The sequence below is a fragment of the Salvelinus namaycush genome, unplaced genomic scaffold (genome assembly GCF_016432855.1).
Source record: "Salvelinus namaycush isolate Seneca unplaced genomic scaffold, SaNama_1.0 Scaffold451, whole genome shotgun sequence".
Classification (NCBI taxonomy): domain Eukaryota; kingdom Metazoa; phylum Chordata; class Actinopteri; order Salmoniformes; family Salmonidae; genus Salvelinus; species Salvelinus namaycush.
In genome coordinates, this window is record NW_024061144.1 from 68,309 (window position 1) to 80,273 (window position 11,965).

Consider the following 11,965-nt stretch of genomic DNA (forward strand, 5'->3'; position numbering starts at 1 on the left):
ATAGAGCCAGAAATATACATATATTCAGTAAACTCTTGCCAATATCTTTGGCCAAACCCCACCAAAATGTAAATATTTGGGTAGACCTAAAAGGCTGTAGGCCTATATGTTTTTCACTCGAGAATTTGAGAAATTTCGACATGTTCTCATGTTGTATAAAGTTGAAGTGCTCTTTTTGTATCGAAAATGTAATTGATACACCTGTCACGGGGTAAAAGAACACAATCCCATCGATAAATAGCTCTTTCATTTTCCATAATGTGTTTCTCTTTCAAGCCCTTCTGACACATTTGATAATAACAGTTGCCTCCCCCTCCCGCTCCCCCCAGAATAATCGCTGCACACGTGTATTTTTTTTCTCATAATTTACTTCAAAGATAGTGTATTGTCCATTTTAAATACAAAAATGCTACATTAAATATACATATTAGTCTTTAATACAAATAGACTCAGGCGGCTGCAGCGATGAAGACCATTCTTGTTACATCTTTAGGATTAACCAATCAGAAACTAAGATTTGAAGATAAGCATTTACTCAGAAAATAACTGTTCTCAGAATTTTCCTTTATCATTATTATTTTTCTTATTTTTTGTAATGCAACCACAAATAATAAATAAAAGTCCGATGGATTTTTGAAAGGGATCAAGGTATTAAATGTTTGACATACCTTTCTTTAGTTCATAAGGGGAGTCTTTACAAAGATCTACCTGCGTTTGGCCTCTGCCTTTCTGGCTTTCTCTTACCAAAGCTTCTGCTCTATTTAACACAGTCTGGTTTAATCCATTGAAATGTGCGGTGGAGCCCGTGCCCGAGCCGTGATTGCTGTGACTGTGAAGATGTCCAAAGCTGCCATAGTTCGTGTAGCCCGGGTAAAAAGGGGACGTGTAGTAGATAGGCCTGGATAGGACTGTGCTGTTTGGGAGGGGGCACTGTGAGGAGGACCGTGATGGTGACGCTGCATTGGTGGTGATCACTGTGCTGTGACCCATCCCATGGCCCTGCGGCCCGTCGCTGCTGCTCTTACACCTGTCTGAGGACGTTGCGATCTCAGCCAGGGACCAGAGTTTGGGTTTAGGGGCCGATGGGGAGGAGTGAATAACAGACGTCACGTTGCTGTTTACCGTGCCCGGCGCATGGCCCATTTCTGACGGCTTGTCTTGCGCAACGAGCACGGTTCCTCCCCGAGGCACGGCGGATGGAGACGAGGTGGTGGGTTTAGCAGACTCGGGCAGTAACTCTGTCCGATCCCCCTGGTCTTTTAATTCCGAGTCGCTCAGAAGGGGATCCGTTTCTTTGCCATGATTCTCCTCTTTAAATCTGTCGCACACTATGTCCCCCGGGTTCAGCAATTTATGATCTGCAGTGAGAGAGAAACAAGAGTTAAGTTACTGTGAAAAAGATGTATAACATTGACATAAGATACAGATAGGCTACCAATATGTTATAGGCCCCTAATTCATGCACTCATGTGTTCATATTTGTGCATATGCTAATTACCATAGTAATCGGCCTAGTTATCATAATAAGTAGGCTAATAAATAATAGGCCTGCAAACAACTAGGCATACAGCTACTGAAAACTGTGATATTAATGATTGTGTTTTAATCGTAATAATTATCATTAGGCGATACACAGCCCAGTCCACCAGCTGCAACCCGCCTTATTATGCAGTTAAAGATAAATCGAATGCTAAACACTTTACGTCACCAGCAATTTTCAGCACATGATAAGTCAAATGAGGGGAGTTCAAGGTGATTATTATTTAAAGCAATTGTCCCATTATAAATAATATACCACCATTAACCAGCAATTCATTTTGCGCCTTGAGTGGAAACGACTGCGATAAAAAAATTATGATTTTTCTACAGACCTGACTCTGTGTCTGTCGAGTCTCCCTTGTCTGTCGGCTTGCTAGGCTCGTCGTCGTCATTCTTTTCCAGATCGATGTTCTCGTCTTCCTCCTCGTCCTCGCTCCGGTTTCGGGGAGTCCAGGTCATCTTGTTCTCCTTCTTTAGCCTCCTCCTGGCGTTGGCGAACCAGGTGGAAACTTGGGTGAGGGTCATTTTGGTGATGATGGCCAGCATGATCTTCTCCCCCTTGGTGGGGTAGGGGTTCTTACGGTGCTCGTTCAACCAGGCTTTGAGAGTGGCGGTGGCATCCCGGGTCGCGTTTTTTCGGTATGCCGGGTCACCGTAGGGGTATGAACCCAGGGGAGCAGCGTAGGGGTGATATCCTATAGACCCAGCCATGCCCGTCGTGTGGTCATAGGGAGAACTCTGAAAACAAAGCCGTCGAAAAGAAAATGCTTTTCAGATAATTTTAACGACTCATAACAATTAAAACATTACAAAATAAGTTTCAAACAATAACAAGGCAGCATAAAAAACACGCACAAACACACACACATACACATACACACCTCTGACGTTTAGGTTGGTTACAAGAAATCAAGCATCAGATGCGTCACCAATGCACTTTTTACATTTTACACAGATGGACATTGTCTCAACTTTATTTTTCTTTGTGCGTTTTTGTATTCAAGATGCGCCTGTCTTGCTGACTCTGTAGCCACTACAAAGTAATCTATGCGTAGTGAAAGCAACCTCATTTACAAATTAGATGAAGCCTTAAGATCATGCGTAACAGGCCTACCATGTCTTCTCTTGTCATAATTTTACCAAGACAGGATTTTACTATCATTATTTCCCACCATTTTTCAGCTGGCCTGAATACCTGGTTTCATTTGCTTATAACTGCGTGCTCAACTCACATTCAGATTTAGAACATGTTAAATATTAGGATCTGTGTTCCCAAGTTAACGAACATTTGGTCAATACCCATAAAAACAACCGAGTAGCCCTAAATAAACGAGTTTGTATTTTCGCATAGACTAATAAAGACCTTATCCAACAAATAACTATCGAATATAATGTGTTCTACCGAGGTGGGGAGCTTGCTGTTTGTTATTGTATGCAAACTGATTCAACACAACGACCTATTTCAATGCTCATTATTTACAGAAAAAAATGCATTTATCCAAAGAACAATAACATGCAAATTAGCCTAATTAGTTATTTTGCATGTTCGTCTTTGCATCAAAATGGATGGGCCTATTTACAACTAACTTACCCAAATGTAAAAGAGTCATCAACAAAATACAGACGCACGCTAAACCAGAAATAGATTTGCCTCATTTACACCATGCTAAAATTCTACACATAGGCCTACCAACAATACAATATAAGATTTTCCACATGTTTTTCCACTCGGCAATTTCGATTCTATGCTCTCTCACTCACCACGTATGAAGCGAATGTGGCGGCCGCTCCCGCCTCCGCACTGTACGGGAGATGGGAGTTGTACCCGGGCGAAGCGCTGGTGAACGCGGTAGTTCCGGCATAGGGAGCAAAAGCAGAGCCAGATGAGGATCTACCAAGTTCTTCGGTCCTGGGTCCCGATATAACGCTGGTGCTGTACGCTGGGCATGAATACAGCGCCAACGAAGCGGATGGCTGGTACAAATAGCCCTGAGGATACGCCATGGTGAAAGCCCCGAAAGTAAGCAACTTACTTGCGCACTTTTCCTCTTTATTTTCTCATGCACTGTCCGATTTCAGTCATAGGAGTCTCGTATCAACAGACCGCTGTCTGTTCCCCTCTAAATGATTGTGGTAAAAAGCAAAAATATAAACAAATACATAGACTTAGATATAGATTTTTAGTTGCTGATAGTCAGCTTCAACTGTCGGTTGTGTTTGCTTGCTACGCTCTATTTTTCCTATCTCTCTCTCTCACTTGCTCACTCTGTCTCATGCCGTGCAGAAGAAGTTTTTTGCCTTCGGATGGGGGCTTTGCTTGGGAAAATGTCCTGCCAAGATGCTAAGTTGGAAATTGAGGATTCTGACGCCTACTACGTTCTTCACGCTCCTCCTATCGGGGTGTAGTCATCGAAGGAAAAGGCAAGCTTATGCTGGGTTAATACCACAGCCCTGCCTATCTCTGTCTGTCTCTCTCTCTCTCCCTCTCCATGTTTTCTTTTTTCTCCCCGCTTTCCCCCCTCCCTCTCGCCCTCTCTTTCTCTCACTAACAATCCCTCTCCCGCTATTTCTCTATTTGTTTTTCTCTAACAAGGCTCGGTGCTGTAGGACTCCAGTGCACCAGCCCCTGGATGGCGATATCATGCGAGCCAGTAGATCGACTCCAACTTTCTTCTTATTCTAAATACACGAAGCCATCACTTTCACACTTGATCAATAACAAATGGGCTGTTGTCTGTCAGAAAGAGCTTTTCAGATACTGAAGGGGAAAAAGCGCTCCATGTTCTGCACGCTGCTCTTCTTTTTTCCATGGTTTATGGTTTATTGTTTCTTTTGAGCGCAAAACTTGTCTTTTTGAATAGATGCCTCGTAACAGCCTAACTGACTGTCGGTGATCCCACGTTAAGTTAAAATCCGCAACGGGAGCTAAAAATGGGCGACGGTTTTTGATTTCGATTTATTTTGTGCATATAGACATTCTTACGCCAGACGCATTTTGTGTTGTTAGGGTAAGACATGGCAAGAGCATGCATAAATTATGGCGCGAATAATACACAGTATAATATAAATATAACCTTTATCCCAAACAATTGAGGTTTGGCTGTTTGTGTAAACGTTTTTTTTTTCTTAACCAGCAATTTGTAATATTAGCTGAAATCTAGGAAGCATTCCACTCAACTGTGGGATAAGCAACTCTTAACGTGTGACAGCTGTTAACTGAAGCGGCTGCTAAATAGTTTTCTCCATAGATCCAGGAATAAACCACATACACTCTCTCGCTCTCTCTCACCCCGAAAGTCATAAAAGCCCCAAGCGAGGGCAGATTAGTACCATATGAACTACAGCAAATCCGCTATGACCACTGGATGTAATCTCCTTTGATGCCACCAGATACGTTTCTCTGCAGAAATATGGAGAGTCACGATTTATTTAATATATTGCGCTTATCGGCCATTATGGATATCCAGATTTTTCATTTCAGCACAATGACTTTTTACGCACCTGTGCCATATATGAATTATTCCTGAATTATTTATTACATTATCATCAATATAATGACAGGCCAATATTAATAGGCCTAATGATAATACAAATATTTATACTCTGATAATAAATTTCCTATTCATAATTAGTTAGGCTATACTATTATAATAGTATTGATATTATAATAATATTGCACAATTTATTTTTAAAATTGCAATAGTTTTATATTTAGAAAATACATTTTAGGCTCATATTTTAACCACAATAAAGGTGTAATAATGCATATTCGGATTAAATATTTTTTTAAATACAGACATCCACGGGCCTTATAGTCACAGTGCTGATTGTTTCTGGCTTTATAGTTCAAATCTCCGATAAACCGAAAGGGATCGCTGTAGGCGCTGCTAAAAAGTGTGTGCATAGTGTCACGTGTTCCTACGCTTTGAAACCCTCTGGAGTGCAGCAGAGAGTAGTGACGCTGGTACAGTGAGCCAATGCAGAGTTGGGGAAAGGCAAGAAAGATACATACATGAAGAGAGAATAATGATGATGACAACGATACTAGAAAATCTACTTTTACTACCACTCGCAGTGCTATGATAGCCGAACTAATTATTGTTACCCCAACAGTTTTTCTTCCTCATGTTCTTGCAGCAACATCTATGACAACACTCGTATATACGGTTAAGGATACTAATGTTGATATTGTGTATACTAGACCTACTACATCTATTTTTGAAGAAAAAGTAGAGGTCTAGAAATAATGATATCCTACTCTACTGATGATGATCATTATAATACTATTAGGCCTACTACTAATAATAGTACTACTATTATTGATAATATTTTGCCATTATTAAACTGAAAACAAAGTCAAAATATTTTATTTAATGGTAGGCCTATGTCAATGTATTTCCCCTTTGAGCAGGGCTACAATAGATATGTGCCATAAAGGTATTTGCTACTGTTGCTTATAAATGTTTTTTTAAATATAGACTACAGCTAACTATTAGCCCATAATTGATTTCGTATAATATACAAATTAATCAATAATAATCTAAGTAAACACCTATCCCAAGTGTAATTGTACTTTTCCCATTGAAGTTGTCATGAGTGCCCGCAATGGTTTTAAGCCACATTCATTGCATTATTGGCCAATTATATTTACTGTTCTTCAATGAGGGACGTAATGAATGGCCAATGCTCAGTCACTCATCTCTGAATAGCATACCGGTTACCAGGGATACCGAGAGAGGAGAGAGGTATTTTGAATGACGTCAATATGCATTGATACTCTATTATCGACAATAATGACTTCCAGGCACCATACGCGCATGATAAGAGGTCTATTCTGAAGTAGGACGAGGGGGTGTGTGTATATGTGTGTTTGTGTGTGTGAGATCACAAGGAGCGGGAAAATACTTATAGCTCGTGCTGAGGAAAAGGTAGGAAACGGATCATTTTCCTTTACAGAATTATACCCTAGCTGAAGTTGTGTGCACTCTCGCTTATTTAATCGGTTATAATATTATATTAGAGCATAATCAAATACATGGGATAACATCGTTTTCAAGTATAAGCTACTGTCTGTATGTTATACATATGTCATACCACTTTGAAGCTGTGTATTTACCTATTATATATGTATTTCAAATCAAGTGTGTATTCTACTTCTATTTAAATATATTAAACGTCATAGTTGTCAAAACATACGTTTGATAAGATATAGAAAAAACGGACAATAAATTGACATATCCTATGACATGCTCAAGCAAAAGCTTTACGCACACTCTGCTGGACATCATTGACTGGAAGCTATTCCAAGTGTCTTACACTTGTTAGACTTTTGTATAGATATGAAAAAGCAGTACAATTCAGACAGCTTCTGTAGGACTAGTCCACACTGGTCGAGAAACCAGTAAGAGCAGAAGAGAGAGCCCAGCCGTGGAGCAAACCAACCATGCTTATGAAGGATGAAGCATCACAGTGAAAATGCCTGAGGGAGCAGGCGTAATCTCATTTGGATTTAGAGACTATTATTAGAAAGCATTAACTATTGTACTAGACTAATTGCCTCTCGCGTTCATAGAGATGATGGTTAAGTTTAATTAAGTTGGTTAACGTCATGCGCTTGACAGATTCCTTCGTTGCACACGGTCAGGTGTGCTGTGCTCTCTAGAAAGCAGTGGTTAGTTGGTACCTACAGGAGGGAAACCCGCTTCAAGTATTCATAAGAATTTGAGCCCTTCTAAATCTGTGTCCTTAACCGATTAGTTGACACCAACTTTTCTTTGTTGTATTAGCTGTGGGCTTTTGCCACTTGGAAGCCAATTGAAATTCAAAACAGTGTCGCTCCCAATGCTTTGGGGAGATCTGCTGCAAATAATGGATGCCATTTATTTTTGACCTTGCATTTCTTTAATGAAATGATTAAACATACGTGCATTGCGTCCCTCGACTGAACAACTGTACTGAATTTGCGGATCCTATTGCTGACAATATAAATTAATTTGTAGGTGGCGCAACATTATTGTGGCTATAAAACCTACTAACTAGCTGTACAAGTATTAGTGATTGAATCAACACTACTGATATTTATCTGGTGTCATAAGATGTTTTGGGGATATTTCATGTAATGTTATTTTAAATGTGCATGATTTTGTTATTATCCAAATTACCAATATGAAAATATTAAAAACCAAGATAATACACATTGTGCTGTTTGTGTGTATTTTTGTTGTTGGTTCATTTATTATTTAATGTATGCACCCATTTACCTATGCAGTCATATCCAAGTATTTCTCTTCTTTATAACTTAACTTCCATTTTGTAATGTGGTCAGAAGTCAGCACTATGTACGGCCATCTTTGTTGTGTGATGTCATGCTGCTATCCAGTTTTACTAGAGATGCCTACAGATGGTGGCATGGAGTTCACATCAGACTGACGTTCAGGTCACACTCCTTTTACTTCAAATGTGAACCTAACTATATTACCGAGCCCAAACATAAGCCTACATTTGAAACAAACATGTAAATTTCAAAACAGAAATTCCCCTATTCAAGACATTAGGTTCTTTGTTAATGTATGTATTGTTCAGAAAACATTCTGTAATTACATACAATCATTTGATATAACTAGTTTAATAACATACTTATTGCTATAGTACACACCAGGGCAACATCTCAACTGATTTGGTCCCCTTGATATTTTTCTTTTCTAGGTCACTTCTGTCGGTGTCTGTCTGCCAATCTGAATTAAGATGAATGGGGCTAGAATGAGTCCACTCCTCTTTCTCTGGAGCCTGTCCTCCCCTCTGCTCCCCTCTACCCCAGGCTGAATGGAAGGGGCTGGGGTTAGCTAAGTGTTGAAATGATGACCCTATTATCACCATGATGAGAAGCCATTCAGAAATCAGAGATATCAGACAAAGATTGGGCCCTTCCACCCTTTCTTCTCTCTCTCTCTCGGTCTCCCTTCTCTCTCTCCCTTCTCTATCTCTCTCTCTCTCTCTCTCTTTCTCTCTCTCTCTCTCTCTCGCATCCCACTACCAACTGTGCAGATTATGATTGATTTGCTCGAGACGGATTGCAGGAAGCAGACATTGATTTTTCAATGTCTTATCAAAAAATATATTTACAATTGTATCCAGCTTTCTATGGGTCACCACGTCCCATCCCACCCACTCTGTTTTCTTTCTAAAGGGATAATACACCCTATTCCATGACAAGACAAATGACCTGTAATTTTATTTTAGAAATGAGTCAATAGTTCTAGTGACTAAATGAATATTGATTGGGCATAATGAAGCCTGAGTAAAGTGAAAACAAGCTCTTTGAGGCAGGCACCTCCCCCATCAGCACCTAGCTAACCTCAGCCTGACTGCATGGGCTCTGCTCTGTGGTGAACCCACGCCATCACTGTTATTATGCTATTATGTGCAATATGGGAGAAATAATGCACATTTTATGCACATTATAGACTTATGATGATCCACTTACCAGTTGTGTTGTTAGCCTAAAGATCACAGATGGTCCATGCTCATAAAGTGTACTGTATTCATCCCCCATTTCTACGCCTCTCACTGGTGTAGGTAAACTGATTCAGGATCAGAGGGAATGTCTGTCTGTTGTCTTAGCAGATATAAGAAAACAACTATTATGGAGGACTTGTTATGATAATGCTATAGGTTCCATGTGGTTGCCGTTTCGTATGCATATATACAACAACTCCTTTGAAGCTGTTGAGGTGTTCAACCCGAAACGCCTTGAAAAGGCACAGCGGCACTAAATATAAATCAACTACTGGAATGATGATGTACAGTACTGCACATCAACCCAGTCTAGTGGGGGAGTGGGTTATACCCTGGATATTAGCATTTTACTAATCCAATAGAAATTGTGTGAGTGAGAGTTGTGGATCGGCGGTTGGGTAAGACGTTAGAGATGCTGCTTGGTTATGTATGTGAAGGGTAATAGAAGTTGATGAGGTTGATGATAGATCACAGCCCAGGTAGTGTAAACACATTAACCCCCCAGGGCTGCCTGGTTATGTTGTGTACATGAGATATCTCCCATAAGCCCCCTTTCTTCCCCTCCCATCAGCCGCTTCTTCTACCCTCCCCACCCTCTTCACCCTCTCCTCCCTCCCCTCCTCACCCCTCTCTCCTCACTATTCTTCTCCCCATCAACTGCCTACCCTTCCTCCTCACCCTACTAGTTTGGAGCACAAACTACCACCAGCCGTACCAGTAGCAGAAGCTACGTACTATAATCTGTCAACATGCCCTTTAATTGGAGATAGTTAGAAAACAACACATGCTAGTTCCCAGTTCCAGTTGTGCTGTTGATCTCTTGGTGCAGATGTCAAAGAACACGCAGTTCAAGAGAGGAGGAGAGGAAAATAAATGATCCCTGGAGAGATTGTAGCATAATTAAAAGTGTATTTTAATAGGCTTGTAATGCTGAAGTGAACACATTCCAGTCTTGTTGCCTTAAGTAGAGGGCGAGCTCTGTGGCTGGCTGATGGTTGGAGGAGGGCAGTGGGGTTCTGCTGAGGGAGCTTGTAAACAATATTACCCTGACCGTCATCAGACAGGCAGGCTCCGCCTGGTGTCGGTCACTGGCTGCACTTACAGTAGGGCTACAAGACTGTGTTTGAAATGGCACCCTATTCCCTATGTAGTGCACTACTTCGGTCAAAAGTAGTGGATTAATAGAGACTAGGGCTTTGGTCAAAAGTAGTGCACTTTATAGGCAATAGGGTGCCATTTTGGACCCACATCCGCACTTTGCCCTCGTTCTTTCCCACACACCCCGTTCCATTATGTCTTTTGTTTCCATAAATGAGGTATTTTCATCCAGAACAGAACACCACCTCTCTCTCTCTCTCTCTCTCTCTCTCTCTCTCTCTCTCTCTCTCTCTTGTTCTCTCTATCTCTTTCTCTCTCTCTTTCTATCTCTATGTGTGTTTCTCTCTCTGTGTGTTTCTCTCTCTCTGTTTTTCTCTGTTTTTCTCTCTTTCTGTTTTTCTCTGTTTTCCCTCCCTCCCTCCCTCCCTCCCTCCCTCCCTCCCTCCCTCCCTCCCTCCCTCCCTCCCTCCCTCCCTCCCTCCCTCCCTCTCTCTCTCTCTCTCTCTCTCTCTCTCTCTCTCTCTCTCTCTCTCTCTCTCTCTCTCTCTCTCTCTCTCTCTCTCTCTCTCTCTCTCTCTCTCTCTCTCTCTCTCTCTCTCTCTCTCTCTCTCTCTCTCTCTCTCTCTCTCTCTCTCTCTCTCTCTCTCTCTCTCTCTCTATATCCACTCGGGCCAGTTCTGTCTGTCTACCTCCTACTTTAAACCCACTACAGACCCAGCGGTAGGTTACAGTGAGAAAATTGATTGCAGGGCCTTGATTTGAGGCCTGTACACTGCAATCAAATGAGCCTAGTTAAAGACCAGAGTAGAGCAGAGGAGGAGGAGTTCTGCTGTACATTTCAGTGCAGCAATGTTTCTGTTTTTTTGTGTTTTCTAAGGGAGGCCTTTGATGCCATATCCTCTTACCTTTGTAGTCCTAGCAGCCATGTTTCATAAACATGCAATGGAAACATCCTTGAACATTTGAAATGTAGATTGCTCTCTCTCCCCGCCACTCTGCATTCCGCACGTGCCTAGTCGCATTCTCCCTCTCCTTCTCTCTCCCAGCTCTGAGGTATAGAGTTACCTCTCCCACTGCCTGTGATACATTTACTCGTCTTACAGTCTTACCCCTCTGTTCTGTGTGTCATGTATAATCTGCAGAAACAACAATGCCCACATGGTTTTCTTCTCTGTAATGAAGTATGTATTCCAGTGCAACAGTGGTGCTGTGTTCTCTGTATTCATTACAGTGGGTTTTTGTTTCAGGACAATAACCACCAGCCAGCAGCTTTAACACATTGTGCTGTATGATTAGTGTGAGGAAGTGCCAGGTGTAAACTGACAGCAGAATGTGATGTAGGCGTTGTTGTCTGTACAATCACATCTCTCTGGATATTGTTTTTATTGCACATCAGTAATAAGCTATGTTTACTAAATTGTTGTACACTGTATAAACAGAGGCAATAGTAAACTTGAAATCATTGTCCACATTGTCGTCTTTGTAATCAATTTGGTTCCTCAGTCAGGCCCTGTTTTGAGAGACCGACAGCACACAGCACCTGACACACCGCCCTGGGCCCTGGGTGATAGAGACAGACGCAGAGCTCCTCTCCTTAATGCCTCACACCTGGTGCAGATCTGGAGAGGCTTCCACCACAGGTACTGTCTTACGTCCTCTCAATCCCCTAGTCAAACCCCTCAGGTATTTTGTCCTCCCCAGTGGATGTCCATGAGGTGCGTTTGTTTCCCTTTGCCACCCGACTCTCAGCTCAAGGTCCAGTGTGTGTGTTGTGGTGTAGGAGTTATCAGGTGGTGTCTATAATCCCACAGTC

General features: G+C 41.6%; 1 protein-coding gene across 1 annotated transcript; it reads right to left on the reverse strand.

Moving 5' to 3' along the window:
- Positions 1 to 651: 651 nt before the first annotated feature.
- Positions 652 to 3,543, reverse strand: LOC120041367 (iroquois-class homeodomain protein IRX-5-like). Its single transcript, XM_038986312.1, has 3 exons — positions 3,301 to 3,543; positions 1,872 to 2,277; positions 652 to 1,358 (listed from the first exon to the last, which is right to left on the reverse strand). Exons 1-3 carry the CDS (start codon positions 3,541 to 3,543, stop codon positions 652 to 654), a joined length of 1,356 nt encoding a protein of 451 aa, XP_038842240.1.
- Positions 3,544 to 11,965: the final 8,422 nt, after the last annotated feature.

Excerpts from the sequence above, each read along its gene's own strand:
- LOC120041367 (XM_038986312.1), bottom strand. The coding sequence starts at position 3,543 with ATGGCGTATCCTCAGGGCTATTTGTACCAGCCATCCGCTTCGTTGGCG. Across the intron at positions 2,278-3,300 it reads CCACATTCGCTTCATACGTG|AGTTCTCCCTATGACCACAC; the intron begins GTGAGTGAGAGA and ends CTTTGTTTTCAG. Across the intron at positions 1,359-1,871 it reads CTCGACAGACACAGAGTCAG|ATCATAAATTGCTGAACCCG; the intron begins GTCTGTAGAAAA and ends CTCTCACTGCAG.